The following is a 24,750-nucleotide window of genomic DNA, read 5'->3' on the forward strand; positions in this document are numbered from 1 at the left end:
ACAGCATCCATTTTCACCCTTTCAGGCAGAACAGCTGAACAATGAGCTGGCAACAGAGCGTTCAACTGCACAGAAGAATGAAAATGCCAGGCAGCAACTGGAGAGGCAGAACAAAGAGCTAAAGAGTAAACTGCAAGAGATGGAGGGAGCTGTGAAGTCCAAATTCAAAAGCACAATTGCTGCTCTGGAGGCCAAAATTGCTTCTCTTGAAGAGCAGTTGGAACAGGAAGCCAGGTATGTGGAATTCCAGATGGTACAGCTATCCATTTATTGTTTCAGTTAATCAGTCAAATTAAACAAAAGCATATAGGATTTATATCATTGGGCTCTCAGTGCCATTAATATTTGGTAAAGTCTCTCACCCACTTAACATTTCTTAGAGACATGGCCATTAATTGGAGTTATTCCAGATTCTGAGTAAGAACCATTTCATTGCTGAGAAGTTCTACTGGTATCGAAGGCAAGGATCTGTTCCCCTGCCTTGCTGTATGCCCCTGCCAGATTCTCTGTTATATACTGTGCCATTTGTAGGACTATTTCTTGAGGAAATCAACTCATGCTTGAGCACATCTCCATATCCCTGGAACACCTTAGCATGTAGCGAAGACGCATATTTGATTTGAACAGAAGAACACAACCTTTAAGTTTTGCTTAGAATTCATCTATGAAATTCCGTAAGGCATTTAACACACTGTTCCTTGGTGCCACATTCCCGAGGCAGGTGAGAACTACAGAACTTCTACACCATCAAATGTTGCGTTGTCATTCGCAGAGAGAAGCAGACTGCAGCCAAGACGTTGCGCCAGAAGGACAAGAAGCTCAAGGATGCACTGCTGCAGGTGGAGGACGAGAGAAAGCAAGCAGAGCAGTACAAAGATCAGGTATCAGAAAGTGTCATAAGGGTCTTAGCCTGGGGCACAGGGATTTTCAGGTTTTACCCTAAGAAAAGAATATTCCACGTTCCACCTTGAAGAATATTCTGTGCTGGGGAAGCTATACAGCACTTTGCTAAATGACTTGACAATCTGATTCCTCTTTCATGCTGAGACAAGTGCCAAAGCACTAGTCCTTGCCCATCAACCAGCTGCAACAGTCTGACTACACGCAGTGATACATAGGACTCTGCACAACATCCCTTTTGGTACACAAATGGAGACCATGATCGAATTTTGTCCCACACTGAAAAGTTTAACTTCACATAAAACTCACCAACATGAAAACCAGAAATGCAGAGGTAGGACTGTGCAGTAAAAGAAACAAGTAGTTTGCAAATACAGTCTATTAGCAAAATTAACTCCCACAAAGTAAAGTTATTTTTACATTTTTAGATTTTAAGCTTTCACCTTTGATTCAGGTCAGGTCATGTTTCTGTAAAACTGAATTCAGGTCATTATTTCTGTAAAATATGGAATTAAAATGAGGAATCTAAAGCTATCAGATCTCTTTTGACTTAAAGAATTATTCTAAATTTTTCACGTAGGCCGAGAAGGGCAACCTACGACTCAAGCAACTGAAAAGGCAGCTGGAGGAGGCTGAGGAAGAGTCTCAGCGTATCAACGCAAACCGCAGGAAGCTGCAGAGAGAGCTGGATGAAGCTACTGAGAGTAATGAAGCCCTGGGCCGGGAGGTTGCAGCACTGAAGAGCAAGCTAAGGTAGAGTGCCTTTGTTTGGAATAGCTGTTCCTATACAGTTACAATCTTGAAATTTAGAACTAAATTAGAGAAGTAGAAAAAATATCTACTTGAGTAACAAACAGACAGTGATTATGCTGCAAAATTACTCCTTGTATTAGCTTGGCAGATGCAACGAAAGGCCAAAATCAGAAGGTGAAACGCATTTTGTAGACTGCAGCAGTCTCAGGATTTCAGCTGTGAGATGAACAACTGTGATAACATGGCACAGACTTACCTCTTTTTCTAATTTAAACTCCTGTTGGCTTAAATAGGAATAGAATTAGGCTTGGTTGCTTTTGAAGACATCCTTATTGCTGTATATATTTATTCCTACAGTTACAAGTACAGTTAGAAATGCTCGTGCTTTTCACTCTCATACCTGCACAACTCACACACAATGACTGTAATCAGTCTTGCACAACTCCATGGGCAGCAAAAGGCAAAGCACATTATGTGACTCTTATCCAAAAGTCTCTGGACTTCACCTTTCCTTATTCATTGTCATTAGACCAAGGAAAGATCAAAATGTCCCTCTGTATTTTCTTATTAAAACTAACTGGGAAAAAGATAAAGCTGTGATCAGCCCGCTACATACCTGAGTTTTCCTGCACTTGTTGGGTCTGAAAGCTCCAAGTCACTGAAATACAGGATGACTTAAATTATAGGAAGTTGCTGAATCTGCATCATCATGCTGTGAAATTTTGTTTTCTACCTAAAACCAAAGGTATTTCAGATGAAACTAAAGCACCTGCCTAGATGTGTTCTTGAAGCTGTTGTTCAGGTTTGCCAGTAACACGCATGAACCTTCAGATGTGAATACTTACTTCAAAGTGAAGAATTAGGGATGTGGTGGCCTTTTCCATTAGCACCATCTTGGGTGGTGCATGCTCCTGGCTGCTTAACAAAGGAGTGGCTGCATCCAGTCCCTTTTACACAGAAAATCATATTTACATAGAATAGCACAGTTGATCTTTGTTTGATCCGAATGTAATGTCATTGGCTGTAATGTACTTTGTTTAATTATTTAAAAGTAATCTACCTACCTCTGATCATGACCATGTGCTTAGTATAACTGCCCGGGACTCTTTATCTCTGTTTCAGAGGGACACAGGAACCTTCGCATGACTAAGCAGGTACCATGCCTTCAACTTTGCAGCTAGCTTGTGTTGCACAAATTTCCATTTTCTTTGGCCCAAGTAAAAATTATGTGAGGTTTCTGCAAACTGTGAAGGCTTGGATATCTTGGCATTAATAATTTTTTTCAAAAGAGACAAATATTACAATAAGCTAGCTACCATCAGCTGTTCATCAGTGATACATCTTTCTTACAAGTAGGTTATGTACTGTTGTAGACTTACCAATGTTGCATTCTCACCTCTTACAAACTCTACCAACAGAGTACTTAATAAAGTACTCTGACATTTTCTGCATGAAAATTGTCTTTTTTGCACCTATTTACAGCCCCAAAAAAAGAAAATCTGCAAATCAAATACACCGTTAATTAGTAAAAATGATTAAAAGCACTAATGAATATGAACCATCACAGCATGTTAAGTGTTTCACAGTATTTCTTATGCATATTGTAATGTTGATTCTAAGGTAAGACCCTATCTAATTCACACGAGATTTGCAAAGGTCTTATTTGCATGTGATTTATTACACGTTGGTGGCATCCAATCACAGAGAGAAGACGAAATTGTGCCATTCGTTATGTAGCATTCTGTGCCTGTGTTGCTTACAAATAGCTATTACTAAGGCTTTTAGAGCTGTTTTGCAGCCATTACTTGCTTGTCTACTGTATGTTGCTTGTCTACTATTACTGAAATGTAAAGCACAGACATCAAAATTCATATGAACACTGTAACATAGCACAGCATTATGTTATACTTTATCACGTTCTCTAGAGATAGGAGTAACACCCGCTGTTGCAAAAATTGAAGAGCTACTGCCTTGTAATATTTGTATATCTCTTATTTTATACATGCTGGATTTCGCTGTGAATACACAAATATTTAAAGAAGATGTCTTGTCCTTGCATGTGCCTTTTAGTCAGGCTGATCTTCCCAATCAGGCTGTTATTCAAGCACCACTCCATTAGCACTTTTCAAAGGTAGATGAAATAGATGCTAAGCAAAACACTAATGCTTAGGGCTTGCCTCAGCTGTACACATTACTCTAAAGGCATTGATGCAAATGACCACAAGAACATTATCAAAGCCATGAACCTGTTTTAGATTAACAGATTTAAACAAAAAGTATCTATAAACAAGTCCAATACCAGTTTGAAGGGTGTTCACTTTTCTGTAGCCAAAATTTACTACAAGAAGTGGGTAGACTTCCTGTTACTCTCTACCAGTCCCATGTTCTTTTATAGCACTTCAGTGAACTATCACAGCATAGAAATGTCATTTGACAAATGATTCATAATTAAGTTCAGATAGCAAGAGTCCAAGAAGGGTAGAGAGATCTTCCTCGTGAAGACTGAGACCTTCATTGACAAGAACTAACACATTTACTGACCGAACTAAAATGTAGTGACAAATACTTGGCATCATAAAGTATTCTGCTGTTTTACTCTGTCAGCCATGACAGAGTAGAAATTAATTACCCTTGTGTTCAATACATGCCATTGGCACCAGAACTAGATCTAAGAGCAGAACTTAAATGAAGCGCTATTTTCAGCTAGTTGCTTGTTCACATCACAATTAGTCTACCTTAAATGGTAGAATAGACTAAACACATACACACCAAAAAAAAAAAAAAAAAAAGCAACAGACTCCATGTCTCAAGGAGTTCCACCCTGGAAATACAGGTTTGTACCTCTGAAATAACTTAGTCCAGACAATGCTCTTACCTACTTCCCTAGGGTGAAACAGTGAATTTTGGGCTTGAATAGCTGCTTCAGAAAGGACGACAGTGGCTTAGTCTTTTGCAAGGACAAGACAAGCCTTTAAATATTTCTGCATGATTGCTGTACCCAAAAGCGCAGAGTTGGATGTATTTTAACTCCAAATTAGTAATTTTGGCCAAACATTCAGTGATCATGAAAATATTTTTCGCTTATGTCTGTGGTCTCAAGCCTTTACAAAGGTTTGCTTAATGAGGAGCAAGTGAGAGGCCATGTTACAAAACTCCACTGTTTTGTAACACAATAGCAATGGAGGCCAAGAAGAGACAAACTTATCTTCTGGCTCACTTGCTCACACCTCCCAGAAAATTAACCTTGAGGACCAAAGTGTTCCTAGCTTGGGCTGTGTCTACGAAATATATGGGGAGGGGAGGGAAGGGAAAGGAAGAGGGGGTAGGAGGAGAAAAAGCATTTTCTTCAAGCTCTTCTGTAAGACACTCTGCTGAGTGTCAGCATGTGAGTTAAGACAGTTTGAAAACACACTGATGGCTTCCTCTCCCCATTGTGGAAAAGGTTGGAGTTACTCCCAGCCTAGGATGCCACACATGTCACAGCACCTGTGGTGCTCTAAGCAACACAGCCTTTGCAGAGAGGGACTGTGGGCTCAAAAATGCCTCGTCATCCACAGCACTCCAGTCCCTGGCTTTCAGCACCTGTTGAGTTTATTCAGACTGCAGGTCAGAAATTCGGTATTAACTTTCTGTGTCTCCTTGATCTTCTAAAAGCATTAACAATGCTCCCATGCTGATGCGGGGACAAGCAACCTACTTTCCAATCCCTCCTAAGCACAATCAGTTGCAGTCCCTACAAGGGAAAACAGTAAAATGAAAGGAAGAGTAGGAGATCTGTGGCAGATGAGACAATTTAGAGTGGAGCTTTAAGCACAAGAACAGGAATCTCACCACAGTTCAAAGGAACTGGGAGTCTCAACCTGTCCATAAACTAGCCTTAGATGGTACAGAACAGAAAGCTTTATTAGGTGCCCACAGCTCTTGGCTGTTTTGCATTTAAAAACTCAGGCCCACAGGTACTGTTACAAAACTCCACACTTATTTGTGAAAATTGCAGATGACCTAACATCTAATTTTATTTTTTATTTTCTTACTACAGGAGGGGAAATGAGCCAACATCTTTTGCCCCACCCCGCAGATCTGGAGGCAGAAGAGTAATTGAGAATGCAACAGATGGAGGTGAAGAAGAAATTGATGGAAGAGATGGAGATTTCAATGGAAAAGCCAGTGAATAAACACGCTTAAAAATTGCACTGCAGTAAGGGGAAGGAGGATGATATTTAGCACTGTTTAAGTCTACTCTTAGTGTCAAGGTCACACACACCCACTCCTCTGATGACGATAAAAAGCACAACTGCCTTGTCTCTAATGTATAGATTGATGTTAAAAGTACTCCAAAACTTTTACCATGAAGTGTGTTTGAAAAGTTTTGTTTTAAATTCAGAGTATTTCACCAAGAATCTTCCAGAAAGAAAGTTCCAATAGCTCAGACAATTTAAGTCCCAGTGAACTGAAGTTTACAAAGGATTTCTAAGACTGTTGCAGGGGAAAAAAAGGCATTGGTCAGTTAATCTTTTCTTAAACTTTCATTTTGTCTTAAGTATTCAATATAACTTTTTTTTCCTGGTTACTACACCCCTGACGCACCATTCACAAGGTGAAAGTGCCTTTTTAATCACTTACTGAAAAATAAAATATCATTTGTTCAAATTAAGTCAACTGTTACAGTTTTATATGCACCGTGGATGTGCTTACACACTAATAAAAGTCTATAAAAAACACTCCAATATTCTTGTGTGCTGGTGTCACTTGGGTGCAACACAACATGCTGGAAGGAAATGGGAGACAATAGAACATCTTTACAACTCATATACCTTTTAGGAAAGGTCAGCTATAGTCACCAGAATGAAAAACTGATAATCTAAGTAATTGCTTTCGAAGGAATAAAAGAATATGTACAGTCAGCTGAATGAAAAATGACATGAAGCACTTGGGAAAGGTTTGGCTACCATATGGAGACACGGTGCTAAGAAACCCTAGGATGGATCTAAGGACAGACAGGACCTTCAAGAGACTTGCACCCTTCTGGCACAGCAGCTAGAAAGCAGACGGCCCTAAATACTTATGTTTAGGCAGCTACACCAACACTTAAAGTCTGTATGCATGGGGACAGTTCCAGCCAAAACCTCTAAAGCAGGCTGGAAACAATTAGACACAGCACCCCCCACTGAATGCAGTTATCCAAGCCAAGCTACTCTGTATAAAGGGATCAGCACGCAGTTGCTTTTATTTTTGAAGCACTCCAACAGGACTGCAGCCCACTTCTGGGAACTACCAGGACCTACCACAGATCCATGCAGCTCTAATACTTCCAGATAGCAGCTGGCTTTGTGGTCATAGTGGGACAGTAGAGAACCATGAACAGCAAAGCTAGGTGTAGAATTGCTCTGAACTGAGAACAGAGAGCTTCCTCCATGTCTTAGGTTGTACTGCAGGTGAACCTTAAGCAGTATGACTACAGGGAGAGAAGATTATCTAAAAGTATCTATCTTAACTACTAATGTGATCACCTTCCAAAACTGAATTTTGTACCAGAAGGCACAGAGACCATGAACTCAGGAACTTCAGACCAGGCACCATTTAGCCAGCAGAAGTAGATCCCATAGAGTTCTCCTTGCTCATAAAAGAGTAAAGTCACTATTTAGAGTGACTAAAATGACAAACTGGTGATGGGCAGTTAGTAGCTGTCAGCTGAGAGCTTTTCATTGCATGGTCAGGCAAGCAGCCCAGCTCTGTAAGTATGTCCAATACCCAGCTCTTACACTGGTGAGCCTACACATGTGCAAACAAGGAGACCAAGGAAGTCAGAATTCAAACAGAACAGCCTTAAGCACCAATACTCAGATCAGAGCTGGGTAATTGAACATTGTGACCTTCTAAAAGGATTTCTTCTGAAAAATTCACATGAATAACAGTAAGTGTTGGCCCAATGGTTAGAGTACTGCCGTAGCACTTCAGAAACTTGGGCTCTAGTCCCTATTCCACAAAGTTTGTGACAAAATATGAAGCCTAAGAGCGTTTATTTAGTAACACTACAGAGAGAATCCAGCTGCAACTGTAGCCAAATACACTGGTTTTGGCTGGATACACTATGCTTTGGATTTGTAATGAAAACAGTATTGACAAAACACTGATGTTTTAGCTGTTAATGAATGGTGCTTACAGCCAGTCAAGGCCTCTTGTTTTCCATGTTGCCCTGTCATCAAGCTGGCTTAGGGTGGACAAAAGGCTGGGGGGAGAAGACACAGCCAGGGCGCACCTCAACTGACCAAATGGATATTCTATAACATATTTCACATCACAGCCAGCAATAAAAGCTGGGGGGAAAGAAGAGCAATGTGGCATGGGGAGCAGGGGCATGCGTTCAGAGTTGTGTGTCTTCCCAAGTAATTGTCAAGCATGATGAAGATTTGCTTTCCTGGAAATGGCTGAACATATGCCTGCCACGGGGAAGCACTGAATGAATTCCTTATTTTACTTTGCTTGCACACACAGCTTTTCCTTTACCTATTAAACTGTCTTTATTTCAACCCATGAAACCACCTATCCAATTTTCTTCCCCCGACCCCCGCTGGGCAGGGGAAGGAAGCATGTGACTGTGTGGTGCTTAGCTGGCTGCCAGGGTTAACCCCCAATACCAAACTAGTTTCACTCCCAGCAGATGCACCATTACAGAGGTGACCGTTCTGCACTAAATTATTCTGACAATTCCCAACAGCATACCCCCCCATCTGATTACAGTTGTAGTCGCATAAAAAATGTACCCCCCTGTCTGATTACAGCTGTAGTCACATAAAAAAAATGTATCTGTATAACATACTACCTTAAAATATCTGTAGTCACTAACTTCAAATTCGTGGCCCTAGCACAACCCTGACTTTGTCTCTACCTTACTTCAGTGCTGACTTTCAACTTGAATGCAAGCCAACCTGCTCACCAAGCAGGCCAATTCTGGCAAGATCATACAGAAAATGCAACTTGTCTTGAGTGATCCCTCCAGGCTACATAGTCCAGTGCGCCAGAGTCCATGTGACAGCAGAACTAACAAAGTAGCCCACATGCTTCAGCTCTTCATGGGTAAGGAAAGTGTAAACTCCCTGTATGAGAGGACAAAAATCATGTTAAAATGGATTAAAACCAGAGTTCAAAGTTTTTAGAGCACAATGCCAACTCTAGGCATTGCGTAAATCCCAAAGGCATCGTTAATTATGGCAACATTTATATTCCTTAGGGTAGGAAACCATGAGAACAAGGAAAACGTAGGAAAAATCTTTGCATATGATTCAGCAAACAACGTCTCTTCAGGCTCCATTGGTAAGAAACAGCTGAGAAGATGGTAGCCAGCATTCCTGCAAGAGCTACAATGACAACTCACAAAAAAATCAAAATGAATACCTAACATTCAAAATAAGCTTTATTCTGCTTCCCAGTTAAGCCAACTTTGTAGATGGCTTGAATAATCTGTAGTTATTTCCTAATCCAGAGAAACAGATGTATCAGTTGTTTTCACATCATTAAAAGAAAAACCACAATTTATGCATTTTGTCATGTAAGCTCCCCCCAATAATACAGAAGTATTTAGCCATAATTATTTTGCAATTACAAGCTTCTGTAATGTATATTAATACTGTGAATGTACATTAATACTGTGAATGAACCTGTTGCATTTTAAAAAATGCAGTGTTATTCTATAGGGAAATAACTCAAATTTCAAGAATAATTCAGTATTCTGACATACTTGGATGTTTCAAGTTAAAAACATTGCTAAATTAGTAATAGCTGAAGGCATATATTCTCATCAAAAAACAAAAATAAAATAAATTCACAAAAACCCAAGGCACATTAATAAAGGCAGGTTTGCAAAGTAGTAAACCCCAGCTAGTAAGATGTTAGAACGAAGAACTTAATCAGGTCTCTTGCTTCCTACAACAGCTAGGTTTTATGAGCCCCATATGGTAAAACAATATCTATAGGCTAAAAGTCCCCTACCTTACGGATAGTTCTGGGATCTCCCAATTATTCTAAGCATTAGGCATTCCTCACCTTTAACCAATACCTGTTCTTAGTGGCAAATAACTGCTTACAAAACCTTACCATTCTAGAGGCAGGGTTTTGTGTAGCATGATTCTGACCAGCAAACATCCCATGAACAACTGAGCAGCTTCCCCACAGAAATACACCTGTCTCTACCTAAAACCACTCCCCTAACTCAGTTGACTGCAGCACACAGCACCCATGATAAAAACTTGACAGTCAGAATTCAATACCAAAAGCCAAAGCCTGAGGAGCTGCATAGGGAATATTGCCTGTTGGAGACAAAAGGACAATAGCTTTGACTGACTGTGTTAAAGAAACAACTTTCAAGGAGTTACTTACAGCAGCTGATATAGGAAGCAATTTAAAGTCCTGTGCTGCTAGGCAGCATTGCTTCATCACACTGCCCACAGAACTCAGCAAAGAAGCCAGATGGGTAAGGCCACGAGAGGCCCTTGCCAATTGCAGCTTCTTATTCAGTCCTCACCTACCCTTATGCTGCTAACTGATTGCTCACTGATATCTCTTTAAAACTAAAGTTTCATATATTTTTTTCCCTTTTCCAAAACCACGCAGCCTTTTCATAGCAGCATCTTGACAACACTTTGTGAAGGATGGCTTATTGGTCCTGGAATATTTGAAGGCCGTGTCCCAAACTCCAGACGTTTCACTAACCTGCAAATACAAAACACAAGTTCGTACATTTCTTGCTCAGTTTTACTAATTTTATCAGAATAACTGGTTGCTACAAGAGTACACCACTCAGCCTGAAAAGCCAGCAGATTAAAAACCACTTTGCACACTTAGTGAGCCCGTTACTTAACCAGGCTGAGTTTCCACTGTAAAACAAGGTTCTATTTCCCTCTGAGTAGTGAGAAGCTATCTTTTACAGGTGTTGGAATTTCAGTTCTAGCATTACAGCAGTAGAGGTATAGTCAGCACGTATGTAATCATGCAAACATATGGCCCTTGAGGCTTTCTCGTAGGAGCTTTAATGAGGTTTCTCTAGCAATAGCAAGTACAATATGGAACACTCCTTCCACCTGACAACTTTGGACACTGGGTAGCAGGACGAACCAGTACTCCCAGAGCAAGGGTCCAGTTGAATAGCTGCATCTGGAACTGTATTATAACCACTTGGTTTACAGGGAATCTAAAGAATATTAAGTGCAAGACTGGCGGGGCCTAAGCAGGCAACCTGCATGAAGAAAAATCAGCAAGGATACTGCATTTAAAACAAAAAGGCAACCAGTTCAAGAACCTGGAAAAATTTACAAGTTGCCTCAGGTAACTACTTTTGTCAGCTGCTCCCTGGAAACACATCTTAGCAAGCATAAAGCATTCTGATTGGGGTGATTCATTATTTGTTCCCCATCCCCCCCCCCCGCCGTTCTTCCATAAATGAGAATCTCAACTTTGACAAGGGAAGTCCCCACATGCCACAACATTCCTGAGGCATCACCATACAAGAACATAAAACAAACGAAATTGAGACAATAAGCAGGAGCTCCCTCTGTTGTACTTTCCTCACAGTTAAACACTGGATTTATAATAAGTCTATTAAATTTGCTTGGAATTTGTTTTTCAAAACTTGATCACAGCTAGTTTTCAGATTTCAACAGCTATTGATTACAAATTTTAAACTGATCTGAAACGTTCAATCAATCTTAAATAAACAAGTTTCCTACCTTTTGAAAACAAAACTGGTTCCACCAAACCAAAGGTTCAATAAGAAATAGAACAGTACCTGTCACAGAGTTCTCACTAAGACACAACATTGGAGAGCAGCACTAACCCTGTATCGCACAGAGGCTGGTGAGGACTCAGGCGCGTTTCAAGGACATCTCTGTTCATGTACATGGACACTGTGGTTCTGTTTGGAGACTGGTCATACACAAAGTTTCGGCAAGAGGCAAGTTTGGACTCCAAAGCCTGATGCAAACACAGGTAATGTGTCAGATATCTTTCAGAACATTGTGTTGTTTTTTTTTTGTTTGTTTAAGTTTGCTTTAAAAATGAGTTGTCTAGTAGGAAAAAAAGATGAATTTTTACCCCAAAACCATGAGTTCTGAATTTTTGAGGTAAAGCCAGTCATCTCAAACATCCCAGGAAAACTGAATCTGTTTCTGTATGGGAGGTTTAGGACTATAAACGATTATAAAAGAACCCCTGCTGGGTTATTTTTCAACTCTATCATTTCTGCAGCTCAGCCCATCAAAAGGCATATCAATGCTTGCGCTAACACAGCACTAGGGCACAAGAGAAAAGACAAAAGGAAGTCATGCCATAACTTTCCCAGCATCAGCACTACCTGACATGTCGAACTACAGCTCAACATAGCATTAGGCCCTGCTCAAAACACTACTCGAGCCTTAATGAAAACTTTACTGGAAGCCCTCTGGACAGCAGGCACCAGCCTGCTTTCTTCTCTGCCCTTCATGGGAGTAGATGATCTCTTCATTTACTCATGTCAGCCTGTTCTTTCTGAACCTATTCTTTCAGAAATTTGGAGAGGAAGAAAGGTCAGGACTCCACATGGGGGCAAGATCTCAGGAAAAACAGAGATGGGCCCTATCTTTGTATGGGGTTACTTAGAAATATACAGAGTCCAGACCAACTTCAAGGCCTTGCTTAGCTAACCCGGCAGCTGAAATAGTCTTTCCAGTCTCTTCTGGGCACTGCAGATACTTACTGCTGGCTGCAGTTTCCAACAACTCTGTCCTTCCAAGGACATTTGCTAACAAGTAATCACTCACCCCTACTTTCCGTAGCAAGTCTCCCACGATGTTAAGTGCAGATATTCTGGCAGCAGGTGTGAGAGGGGTTGCACTGTAACTGTCCTCAAAACCTGCAGAGCAGGATGAAGAATGATACATTACCCAGTATTAAAAAAAAAAGTTTTGACATAGTCATACAGAGCAAATGAAACATCAATATCTTCCTTTTACTTTTTTGTATCTGACCTCCAGATCCTTCGTGTGCATTAGAAATACAACGCACTGCCTCCCTGAGACAGCTCCAGTTACACAGGCCTAAGCTGAAGTCTCCACATACATCATGGCTTAGATTTCTAGAGACCTGTTGTACATCTTTATTGCTGCCATAGGACCAGGGGGATGCGTTCTCAGAGAGAACCATAATCTCATTTCACTAAAAACTTTTGAATCCTTTTTTACACAAGTGCAATTTCTCTCACACAAAACAGTTTCAGGTTAAGAGTACCAAAAGCTACAAACTTGATTAACACTCAGAGCTGTAATATCAAGACACCAGCACATGACCCTGCAACTCCTTGCATTTATGCACAAACACAATTACATCAATTTCTCACTTCTTAAGTAAACAGAATATGGAAGCTAATGTTGGAGGATTAGAATATTAATATAATCAGCACTCATAAAAAATAAGTAACTGATTCCATTGATCATTTAGTACAGCCAGCTAGGATGACTTGCCAGTGTGCTACTGTTCCAGAGTAGGAAGAAAACCTGTCTCAAAGAAAACCTACGCTCATAGAGAAGCCAGTTCAAGTAACAGGAGCGTAGCATTAAAGATCATGATGAAGTTTTTAAAATCCTTCTCCTAAATTAGCCCAGTGTGTCTGGAACAGTTGTGAACAAATAACAGTCTCAACAGCTCGTCTTGTCCCTTATGGTTATCACTGGGCAATTCACATCAAATGGAGATGAATAACCTACGAATATACCCCTAGAATTGGGGTCAGTGAATGCTGAGATCACAGTAACTAGATTTAGGTGGATTTCACTGGAACACTCAACTGTAATTCTGTTTTCTCATTCCTCCTGCATCCAGAACCTATGGTGAAAACAAGGGTATCACATGGTATTTCTGTACCGGTTCCATCACGCACCTCTCCTAAATGTCACAGGGGTGGACATGTTGATGCCAGGTGCCCAGTGCACCGAGGGAGTTGAAGGCACAGATAAGGACGCTTGAACTGCAGTGTCTGTTCTTTCTGTTTCCAGTGTAGTTCGCATTGGTGTTTTGGGTTTCTCCTGTTTCTGCTGCACTGCAAGCTCTTGTCGTAGATCTATGATGGAAGCAACACAAAGTCTTTGGAATTCATATTCGCCAAGATAAAAAGCAGATGAGAGCTGTACTTCACTTTCACCAGGGGAACAAAATCCTTTATCCTTGTAATGATTACTCCAGGCACATACTCAAACTCTGGATGAACACTAAGGCTTATCTAGCATTACAGCTCAAGTTGGTTTTGTTGTGTTAGTTCAAGTTGCTATTTGGCTTTAAGTTTATACCATTTCACAAGGCTTCCCCTGAGGCAGGGAATTAACATGCATCCAAACATTACAGACCAGTACATGAAGGCTCATCAAGACTGAGGCTCTGCAACTTGGAATATCCTGGCTACATCCCAGCTCCCTACCGGGAGGAGATCCAGGTACTCCTACCTAATGCACTGTTTTCCCTCCCACTTGGGTTTCCACATCAAGGAATCCTGAGCTGAGGCTGAGTGGAAACCACACCATTATCTAACCCAGGGACAGAGTACTCCTGTCTGACAGCCTGACTATAGCTTACAGAAACCACACAAGGGCACAGAATCGGAGCAGAGCTGGAAGTGTTTTTTCTAGCTCCATAGCTGCATGGTCTCTCTCATCTTCTTACCCAGTCACACTGACAAATCAAGAAGCTAGTTCATGGGACTATTCAAAGGTAACTGGAAGCCAGCCAGAGCCCTCCTGTTTTACAGTCCCTTTAGTGTTTCGTTAACTCCACTTTTCACAGGCCAGGGAACAACAGACACCACTGGTTACTAAAGCTGACCTTCACAGATTACAGGAAGTTAAACAGCACATTGCATCAGAGACCCATCACCACAGACTAGGAGAAGGCTGAGAACATTAAAACAGACTCTAGCTCCTGTAAGCTACTCTGGAACAAGGTCAACAGGAGAGGAGTAGACAGTCTTGAAGCTTCACCATTTCATATTGCAGATTTAGAAGATGCAAATGTAAAAGCCAAACTCTAAGATACATGAAGAGACTGAACAGGTATGAGTCAGGAGGGGAGAAAAGCAGAGGTACGAGTAAACCGCTGTCTAACCTCTAGCTTCATCTTTCAGGCGTTGCACAGACTCCAAAAGGTTTTCCTTCTCATCCAGCTCGCTTTCCAGAAAAGCATTTCTTTCGATAGCCTGGTTTAAACGCTGTTCAAAATCTTCCAGAGACATTATAGTGGCTCTGAAAGAAAGTACACGTGTCAGACCCTTCAAGCACATACAGGAACTCCCTCTCCCAGAAGGAAAGGGAGAATCTTTTGGGTTAGGGCTGTTTTTATTTGTTTTAATTTTAGCTTGTAAGATATGAAATAGTATAGTTGGGGGATTGGACAGGGAAAAAAAAATCTTATTTCCCATCTGTCACAAGCATCTTCATCACAGCCATCACCAAGTTCAGAATGGCAGTGCTAACAAGCACAACATAAATTACTCATGGCCACCATACTCATAGGACAGAACTGAGGTGGAAGAAGAAAACACAGAAGACTGCTCACCTTTTTGCTCTTTCCAAGTCGTCATTCGCTTGCTCGAGTTCTCGAATGTACTTCTGAAGTTGATCTTTAATAGCTTTTGTTTGTGCCAGGTCATCTTCCAGTGCAGAGATTTGCCTGTACCCTTCTGAATGCTGTATTTCAATCTTTTCCTAAAGAAGGAAAAAAAAAAAATCAAACAGCGCATCAGAGACTTGGCATTGTCTTAAAGCCTTTAAAGATAGACATAAATCCTGTGAAGTTTTCTGAGAAACGTCAGCTTACATACAGTAAAATGCCAACAAAGCCAATTGCTTACATACTTCTGGGCTGCCAGCAGACAAGAGCTCTTCCTGTAACTCCTTATCATGTGACTGTGCCGGAGAGCAAGCAGCTTCCGACCTCCACAGCCCAGAGCTGTTCCCTGCTCTCCCAGACAGTTCTCCCATGTGCTCCCCACCTGTCCTCCATTCACAAAGTTGCAAGAAACACATACTCCTACACATAGACAGCTTTTACCCCTTTTTCTGAGAAAAGGGCTTAAAACAGCAACTGTTTTGTTCACATGTGCAATGCTCTGCTCAGAACCAAGACAAGCCAGCATGCCTGGGTCCTGCCCATTGCAGGTGGGTGGCTCAACAGGCAACAGCACAGAGCTCTTGAGCTCCCCTACCACACAGCAGCCTGCAGCCTGGAAGTAAGAAGGCAGTAGCTGGAAAGACATGTCTTAGCCTCGCTGTTTTAAGGTGCAGGTGACAACCACAATGCAGAGGCCCAAGAGACAGCATCCCCTTCAACAACAGCACCCAGTAATGCCACAGAGAGGAAGGATCTACAGGACTTGCCAGGCAAGTGCACTGGCTAGTGAGATTGTCTGCAAAAAGACTGTAAGCGTGCCATTGCCTCTACGATCTGCTTCGGTGGAATGGGAAGAATACCGATGACAACCTGGAGCCAAGTGGATCTGTGCGCAACTCTGAACAAGACAGTAATTTCTGAGCCCCCAAGAGCTTTATCAACGCACAAATGAAGATGCTAAAGAAGATGAAAGAAGTCACTTATTTTCAAGTCTAAGCAAGAGTCAAGCAGAACTTATGACCCTAAATGACAATGAAAAAAAGTGTTAGTACATTTATCTACTGCTATGGAACCAGCAGGGTTCTCCACTGCCTCCGTGATTTTATTAGCCCAAAGCAGGTTCAGAGCTCTTGTTTATAAAGATTACAGGTGCAGTTATGCAACACTTCAGACATGACCCTAAAACAAACTGTCCTTTACAGCAGGTACACAAGGGTACATTTAGAAGAGGCACCAGTGGGGAGGAAGACAGCAGGAGAGATGTATGCTGGCAAAGCTATCGCCTCCATATGTGGTAAACATCATATGACAGCAAAAGCTTCACAGCCGCCATTTACTACAACACTTCACACTCCACCACCTTGCTATCAGATCACTTTGACATGCCAGAGAGTTTTTTTCTGTGAAGCTCCAAGATCACTGTGTAAGTAGCATTCCTGAAGTGCTTCTGTCTAGAATTTAACACACTTGAAGTCGCTGAAAACAAATTCACATGGGGGAAATTTGAAAACCGTGGCAAGTAGCCTAGCACAGCTGATTATGTAAAGAGCTGTTTTAGCGCATGTAATGCACAGACGAGGAGGAAGGGAAGAGATACCTATTCTGAATTAATAAATTCCTGTTTGATTACAGTGTGGTGAAACATTGCCATAATTCCTGATCTCTGAAGCATACATGCATGCTGACTTCAAGAGCCTCCAAGCTCTAAGAGGCAGAGTACTTTCAGCTAGCTTTTCAAGGCTCTCTAAACAAGTCCTCCAAAACATTATTTCCATTTATTTTCAGGTAACATGAACTCTGGCTTCTGAGGGGATAGCAAGCACACTCATTAGGCTGGTAAACTCAAAGCATCAAGTTGTGTGGGCCTTACAAAGTTCACTCCCGTTAGGCTGGATGCAGATACCAAGCCTTGACGGGCCCAGTTAACACCACTATTCAATAGCTTCACAAGTTTAATGCTTTGCTCTTGAATTGATTCAAATAAAAGACTAGGATTGCAAGGTTTGAGTCTTTGTTTTCAGCCAATTGTAATAAACTATCAGCTGATCTGGCCATCAATGGAGCCTCTGTTCCTTCAGTGCAAGCTGTTACTGCAGTCTTCAAGGCTGCATGAATAGCCAATTGTTAAAGGGTTTGTTTCAAACAGAATGTTTATCTACCAAGTATCTAACAGAATAAGTTATCTACTGTGAAGATTAATTAGTTTTCCAAGATAGGTCTACTCACTGCTTTTTGAAGTTTTATGTCAGTTCCTGCTATTTTCATTCTTAACTGCCTCAGCTCATTCTTTGCCCCCTTCTCTCAGCTCTTACAGAGAAAGACAACAGTCCACGATCTTCTTAGTCAAATGCATTGCTGTTGCTTATTGAACTGCTATGGCTTCTCCCCAAACTCATCAGCTTCCGTGAGTTTGTGTGGCTACACGGGACAGAGCAGACCAACACTCCATACTACAAGCAGAGCATATAATACTGCTAAGGTGCTAATAAACAATAACAAAGATCAGTGTAAAAGAACAAATGCAACGAAATACAGCACGGAATTTTTGCTGTCCAAAAGAGAGGGGAAAAAAAATCACTAAGTTGAGGCTGGGAGACACTTATCTGGAGCTAAAGAATATTTACTTAAGACACTAATTTAGACAACAGCTGAGACAAAAAGCTCTATACACCCAGATTAATTACTTACTCAAATATCTTCACTCCCATTAGCTCATTATTGCATACAATTGAGAAGTGTAATTAAATTAATTTTTGCTTCCACAGATACTGACCTAGACCTAAAAAGAGTGTAACGTTTCCTGGGTGACTATACCATCTTTAAGTAAAATGCTAACAAGACTGAGCTTCAAAAATGCACACCAACTTCAATGACAATTTTTCTTCAAGTTTAGTTTAGAAGTATTTCCTAAACTTGTCAGCGAGGACAGGGGACTAGCAGCATCTTTGAAGAGATGTATCTGCCTCATTTCAGTCTCCTACTCTAGGTAACTAACTGTTTCTTACCTTTCTCTGGCAGGAGGTTCCATCTCAAGTAAGTTAGTATCCCTTATGTTTTATAATTATGGAAATCAATGCTTGCCAACTATTTCACCCACACACACCCCAGACTAACCAAGTATAAGGAGGATAAGCTGTGTCCCCATCCTGCCCCTGATTACAGACAGAATCGGTAACAAAAATCAAGAGTGAAACTTTCATTCCTCTCAGTTCTGCGTTACTTACTAGCTGCTGCTTCCAAGTTTATCTGGAACACCAGATAACTACACACAACTACGTAAAAAGGGTTTAAAACACCTAAGTTTTATGTAATGGAACACCACAGATGTAATGTTTGTGTTTTCATTCTTCTGCAGTATCATTTGTTTGCACAACGCTGACAGCATTACTCTTCACTCCACCGTAAACGGTTTTCTCCTGTCTCAAATCTATCCTGGAAACATAGTCACAACCTGCAAACAGGGACTCAGGAACATCACTGAGGTATCCAGTACTCTCAAAGCAGATAATAGATTGATATTTCTTCATTTTTCAAGACATTTTTTGCAGTTTGCTGTTCAATCACTTTATAATGCTAAAGACCTCTGCCCACAAGGCAAGCTGAATCAGCATACACCTGTCTCATTCACCTTCACGCCTCAGACACGTGTCTACTAAAAGCATCACCCACTCTTACCTTAACTGACTCCAGCTCCATTCGCAGGCGATTGTTTTCTGACAGAAGGTCTCTGTTTCTGGACTCTGTTTGCTGCAGCTGAGTCTCCAGTTCAGCTTCATACTCTCGACTCCCTTCTTGGAATTCACGCAGCTCCTCCTGTGTGTTCTCAGCACTAGAAGGCAATTCCAGCAGCAGAACTCATCACAACGAATCAAAACAAGCTCTTGTACACTTAAGGATGAAAAGATACTGCCACCTAACACAGAAGGCTCTATGTCCCTCTCCAACACACACTCAACAGGAAAACCCATCCATCTGCAAACGTCCCTCCCCAAACTTGGAAAGCCACCCCATAGCAAACCGGTAAATAGACAGACAAACAGGAAAAAAAAATTCCATCTGTCTTTACACTAGCAGTGACCAGGACAAATGTAGTCTCTTTAGGATGTCCATTGCCCACTCCATCTTCATATTTAACCTATTATTCAGTCTAATTTCTTATTTGGAAATTGGAACTATGCCATTTTTGATCAGCAGTAAACGGGGAGAAAAAGTATAAGAAGGAAAAGAAAGCCTGTTCTTATATTCAAGAAAATTCTGTTGAAATAATTCTACAACAAGCTAAGTAAGCAGCACTGAAAGGTCTGGACATCTGGTCTAAGAAAGGATCCACCAATACCCACATCAAAAAGGCTGAATTATTCCACCCTCTACTGCGTTTACAGCAACACAGTGAGCTAAAGGAATGAGGAAAGCATGCCCGCTCTCAGACAAGGATCTTCTCCCATCTGCATGCTGCCAAACTAGTTTTGATCCACATATAAAAGGTGAACAGCAGAATCCTTCTGCAATGGCCTGGACCATCCCAACAAGGTCCTGCAGTGACTTACATTCATCTGTGCTGCCCACAGACCGCAGCCAGAGACTGTGCAGCACACACGTTCCCGTTCAAACCAGATCAGGGGACAAAAGCAGCGGTCCCACAGCAGCACAAATTCACTACTCAAATAAGCACAAAGCACTCTGGGCTGGTGTAGCTCACGCAGAAGCACGTGCCACTACTTTGCTCTTGCTGCCACTCGAGACAGCTGAGCTACTTTGAGTTCACCTCCCTGTGCGGGGCTATTTCTATCTTTGCATGCAGTGCTTGTGCACCATATCAATCAACTCTGAGGAACGAAACCGTTGTCTTACCACTGCTTGTATTTCATAGCCAGCTCTTTCCAGTATCTGGTTTCCTCTTCTGCTGAGCTGAAGTGATGGCCTTCTGAGTCTTCCATGGTGAGTGAGCCCTCAAAGTTACAACTCCTGTTTCATTTTTTGCCCTGGAAAATTAAAGGATCAAGCATAAGAGCTAATGCAGTGAGCTAACTCCGCACACTGCTCCCCTCAGGAACTCGGCGCATGCCTGAAGACAGAACTGAAGATGAGTCTTGACAGTGGTCTGTTGGATGTAAAAAAAAAAAAAAGTGAAAATCTCTACTGAATAATGAAGTTCTTTTCCCCAGTTCTCCCGAGCTTGCTGCATGCCACAATCCCAGCAGCAAGCATCTTCCCCACCCTCTGACTACACAGCACAGAACAACAAACCTCAAACTTGAGCTACAGCTGTGCAGATGCACACAGAACACAGGAGAGAGAGACAACATCTCAGACACCTTCAGCTCCAAAGACAGTACAATTAAGTTTGAGTTCAACAACCCTAAAGACACCCCAAAATTAAAGAGAGACTTCAAAGAGACACAGAGAAAGTACTCATGGTTGAGGTTTCCTGTGGTAACACTCCCAGAAGCGCCTAAGCTTCTTATGGACATAACCACTGGATACAAGATAGCTTTTCCCTAAATCAAGATAGGCAAAACTACCCCCTTTTAAACCTGAAATATCAGAACCCAGATACAGCTGAGAGGCACAATGTATCTGCGTATCTTGGAGAGCCATGGGAGAAGGGAACTCCAGAAAACCCCAGGGAAGAGGCGTAAGAGCTCCACAGAGGCTGTAGTGAGAAAGCACGTGGTTGGACTAAGTGTGCAGACAAATTGCAGCAACCCAGCCAGCAATCCAGACCGCCCAGCAGTCCCTGTGCCACCATAAACCCAGACACACGTCCCAAACAGGAATGGCACATGAGAAAGTCACATGGAAATCAAGAACCTTAAGTTGGCGACTCCAGCTTGAAGACTTAAGCAGATGCTGCAATTAAACAAATGTCCTCTGAGCTGCATGATGCACTCTAATAGGCAGGTCGCTAGCAAATGTCACTTTATAGGAGTTAGTCTTGACACTGGAAAAACATCAGACCCAAAGCTCTGGATAACCTGCCATGTGCAGCCCTGGGTGAGGCAAGGATTCCACACAGCCATTATCAAGTTAATAAAACCCCTCAATAGAGCAAAGGCAGTAAATAAAGGTGGAGTCAAACGGCCCATGGCAACAGTGTTGTCAAAACTACTGAAATTCTTGGGGCTGAGGAAACACAGCCCTTCTGCCAAGTCTTAGCTCTACATGTATTACGCAGAACGCTTTTTTGAGGTAATTCTGATAGCATCAAGGGGGAACGGGGGAAACAGCCAAATACTTCAGAAACCCTTTAGATATCAATCCTCTTGTCTGCTCTTATTTACGACGCTCAGCAAGTGCTGGAGCAGACCTGAGCAGTAAAATGTACATCCACTCCACATCTACAGAACTAAAAAAAAGTTATAATCATAAATCATCACACTCTGCTGGGCAAAACCACCTGGTTTAACCAGGATTAACAACCAAACTTTAGTTCTTACCTCTACTATAGAGGACAGTAGCAAATACTCAAAGAAGTCTATGGATCTAAAATCCAGTTCCTATAAATCCAAGCAGTGCTGGAAAGCACAAGTCATTTTCACAGCTCAGATGATTTTCAGAAGGCTATTGAGCAAAAAACAAGTGTCTGTCACAGCTAAGTGGACTGTGCCCAAACACCTTGATGCACAGTATCAGTACCACACTCGTGCAAATTACGTTGTTGTTTAGAATGGGAGTTAGAAGGTGAGAGAAAGTTACTAATTCTAGTTTTTTAATTCTGTTTCTTGACACAGAACATCAATTAGACAAAGCTAAAATCTCTTCTTTCTAAGAAAGAAAACCTTCCAGCACAAATTCTCAAGGCTACTGCTATTTGTGCTACTTGTAAATGTTTTTAGAAGTACGCCATGGGGGTGGGGATGAGTAAGGAGTGATTTTCTAAATAGTACCCTTGCCTTTTAAAAAGAAAAGCGAGAAGAAGCACAATTAACATTCTTTACCTAGGACAGTTCACTACACATCTACTCCATTTTTAAGTGAACTGAAAGTGCCTTTGAAGTTAATGAGCGTGTCTTATGTTCAAGGCACTGCAGAAACTCACCAACCCTTGCAGAACACTTGCTAAGAAGAAAATTGTGTTTTTCACAGGGACAGGACAGAGATTCAGACAAAGAAGCAATGCAGGTGCAAGAAGAAACCCAGAAGAACCAGCAACCACTACTGTGGTCAAACCACTGCCTAGAAGAGCACACCAGAGATCCTTCTGGGTCATTAATTCTCACCACTCATACAACAGGAAATTTCTGCATTTCTTTAAAAACAGAGACACCATCTAGGATACGCCTGACTTTGTTACACAAACCAAGATATACTTTAGAAGTCTCCAAAGAGGATTTCTTCTGACCAGTGCAAGCATACTAATAAATACCATACCTGTGTTCAGACAGTCAACAGAAAGAAATCCAACAAAATGAAGAAGTGCAAGATGGGTACCTGAAAGCTTTCAGACAGTCCCTGGGAACCAAAAGCTCTGCAACCAACAGACAGCTCCTGTTGGCCTGAAAGGCTTGGATATGCTTATATCTGGCCCTCACTTGTCTTTTTACGCTGCATCTGAGAAGAACTAAAAGAATGTGCTACTTCACATTTTATAAGATTGCACGGGTCACAGACAAAAGGACTTCCATTGAGTCATAAGTTTTATAAAAGGTCCACAGAACCTTGATAACTTTCAGAGAAACATAAAGACGCTGCCCACAACATCTGCTAACTGCGTCTGTACAATCAAGAGATTAGGGACCCACTCAGGATGTCACCCATTAAGAACACACTGCTTCATGGTTATCATTACTAAAGAGTACTTGGTGTTTAAAGTTGACTGCTGAACTGTGAATGCCTGGAAGACTGGGGGACCTGTATTTATTCCAGAGACAACCTAGCATAGCAGAGATCCTTTCACTACCATCCCATGCCACAGGCACATAGTTTTTTGCCTTCAACATACAGACATATTAGAAGACATATTAGATTCCCTGTACACCTGCACTGTATTTTACCTCACAGCGATTTTCGAACTTACCAAAGATACAAGATACAAACTGAAGCTAAAAAGAAAAAGTCTAAGTTTCAGACAAACTGTTAAAGACGATTAGAAAAGAAGAAAAAAATCATAAAATCAAAACACATAAATTTTTCCAAAGTGACAGTAGAAAGAGTAGGGTTTGATTTCCCTCTGCACACACACAACTACTTTGTCTACTTGATTTTTAACAGCTTGGAGCCAGCATGCAAAATGCCTTGGAAGTAATTAATAAAATCAGTTAGGAACTTTCCATTATTTAGGATCACTGTGATATGGGAAGGGTGCACGTTTGTGCGAAAGAGGTTTTAGCAATATTTTGTTAAACACAGTAAACGTAGAAAAAACAAGTGAAAGTCACAGGCTACAGAATGCACGCGCTGACTGTCCCTTACTCGTTTTCACACACAAAGCCAGAAAAAACATCTGGCCAGACTTCCGGCGTACAAGCATCACAAGTGCTGGTCACAGACATTACAAAATCTCTACAGCATGCAGGAAGTGAAGTGTTCATGGGTGGGGAAGAGACTTCTGCAACGAGAAAAACACCACAGCATAATTGTTGCAGGAAATTATTTCATATAAGTGACAGCAAAACTGCAAGTTTCTTTTGGGAAAAACAAGAATTAAAAGTAATTATAAGTAACATTACTGAAGGAATTTTAGTTCAGGAATCAGAGTCCCAGTTCATCAAGATCACAAAGACCCCAACTTAGAGGCTGGTTTGGTCCTAGAATAAAGGACACAGAACAACCCCTGCATACCAAATACATGTGATACAAAGGAGCACTAACTCGGTGAATAGCACTGACCTATCTTTAGGGCTGTGGCTGGAGCCTAAGCACATCCTACCTTAACAAAAAAGAGAAAGGAGAAGATCGGAAAGAAACTAGGTAAAGGTGAAAGACTACCATTAGCGCTGCTGAATTATCCATGCCAGGGACGAAGCTCTTCTTTGCCACTTCCCCAAACTGTAAGAACAAACAAAAAAGCTCATTGCTCCCCAGAAGCAGCTTTCCCATCGCACGAAAAACTAAGTCTCCTTAAAACACTCCCGCAAGGCTCTCCTCACAGCGCACCGCCCTCCCTCTGTTGTTCGAGCAGCACAAAAGCAAACCGAGGGCAGAGCGGGCAGAGGCCCCCAGAGCCCGGCTCACCGCAGGCACGGACTTGGCGGGGGCCGTGCCCCCGCAGTCCGGCTGCGGGATTTCTGAGGGCAGTTCTAGGGCTCCCGGATACCCCGGATACCCCAAGCGGTACGAACCGAGCCACAGAGCCCCGGGCGCCAAACGCAGCCGAGGGCAGGCAGCGCCCCACGTCAGGAGCCCCTCACCGCCGCCTCACGGAGCTCCCCCAGGGACGCCACTCGCTCCTCACCGCGGCCACTCCCGCTCCCGGGCTCCCATTGGCTGGAGGTCACGTGCACCGCAGGGCTCCGCCAATCGGCAGCGCCAGAG

At 42.0% G+C, this 24,750-nt stretch overlaps 2 protein-coding genes across 6 annotated transcripts in view; one reads left to right on the top strand and one right to left on the bottom strand.

Moving 5' to 3' along the window:
- MYH11 (myosin heavy chain 11) overlaps positions 1–6,374 on the top strand; it is a 60,710-nt gene extending 54,336 nt beyond the window's left edge. For 2 of the 3 annotated variants that reach the window (XM_013176931.3, XM_013176932.3), the window contains 4 exons: positions 26–234; positions 773–881; positions 1,481–1,653; positions 5,693–6,374. In XM_013176931.3, the coding sequence (XP_013032385.2) occupies positions 26–234; positions 773–881; positions 1,481–1,653; positions 5,693–5,828 (627 nt within the window). In that variant the 3' untranslated portion in view covers positions 5,829–6,374. Of the gene's footprint in view, positions 1–25; positions 235–772; positions 882–1,480; positions 1,654–2,775; positions 2,808–5,692 lie in introns of all 3 variants that reach the window. The other variant, XM_013176933.3, reaches the window with a different exon arrangement.
- A 2,675-nt stretch (positions 6,375–9,049) lies between these two features.
- NDE1 (nudE neurodevelopment protein 1) lies at positions 9,050–24,708 on the bottom strand. 3 transcript variants are annotated; one of them, XM_013176942.3, is made up of 11 exons: positions 24,558–24,684; positions 24,205–24,264; positions 23,689–23,824; positions 20,128–20,258; positions 18,952–19,105; positions 15,223–15,371; positions 14,773–14,909; positions 13,559–13,738; positions 12,444–12,535; positions 11,483–11,619; positions 9,050–10,362 (listed from the first exon to the last, which is right to left on the bottom strand). In XM_013176942.3, exons 4-11 carry the CDS (start codon positions 20,211–20,213, stop codon positions 10,269–10,271), a joined length of 1,029 nt encoding a protein of 342 aa, XP_013032396.3. In that variant the 5' UTR covers positions 20,214–20,258; positions 23,689–23,824; positions 24,205–24,264; positions 24,558–24,684; the 3' UTR covers positions 9,050–10,268. The 3 variants fall into 3 exon arrangements, with proteins under 3 accessions (XP_013032396.3, XP_013032395.3, XP_013032394.3); XM_013176941.3 differs by lacking the exon at positions 23,689–23,824; XM_013176940.3 differs by lacking the exons at positions 23,689–23,824; positions 24,205–24,264 and having other exon boundaries at positions 24,558–24,708.
- Between the last annotated feature and the right edge of the window lie 42 nt (positions 24,709–24,750).

Source organism: Anser cygnoides, chromosome 15, assembly GCF_040182565.1.
Source record: "Anser cygnoides isolate HZ-2024a breed goose chromosome 15, Taihu_goose_T2T_genome, whole genome shotgun sequence".
In the NCBI taxonomy this organism is placed as follows: domain Eukaryota; kingdom Metazoa; phylum Chordata; class Aves; order Anseriformes; family Anatidae; genus Anser; species Anser cygnoides.

Bases quoted from the DNA above. Each gene is read 5' to 3' on its own strand.
- NDE1 (XM_013176940.3), bottom strand. From the start codon at position 20,213: ATGGAAGACTCAGAAGGCCATCACTTCAGCTCAGCAGAAGAGGAAACC. The intron at 13,739-14,772 runs GTTAGACAGCGG...CTTCCATCATAG, and splicing joins CCTGAAAGATGAAGCTAGAG to ATCTACGACAAGAGCTTGCA. The intron at 12,536-13,558 runs GTGCGTGATGGA...CCTGCTCTGCAG, and splicing joins CCCTGTGACATTTAGGAGAG to GTTTTGAGGACAGTTACAGT.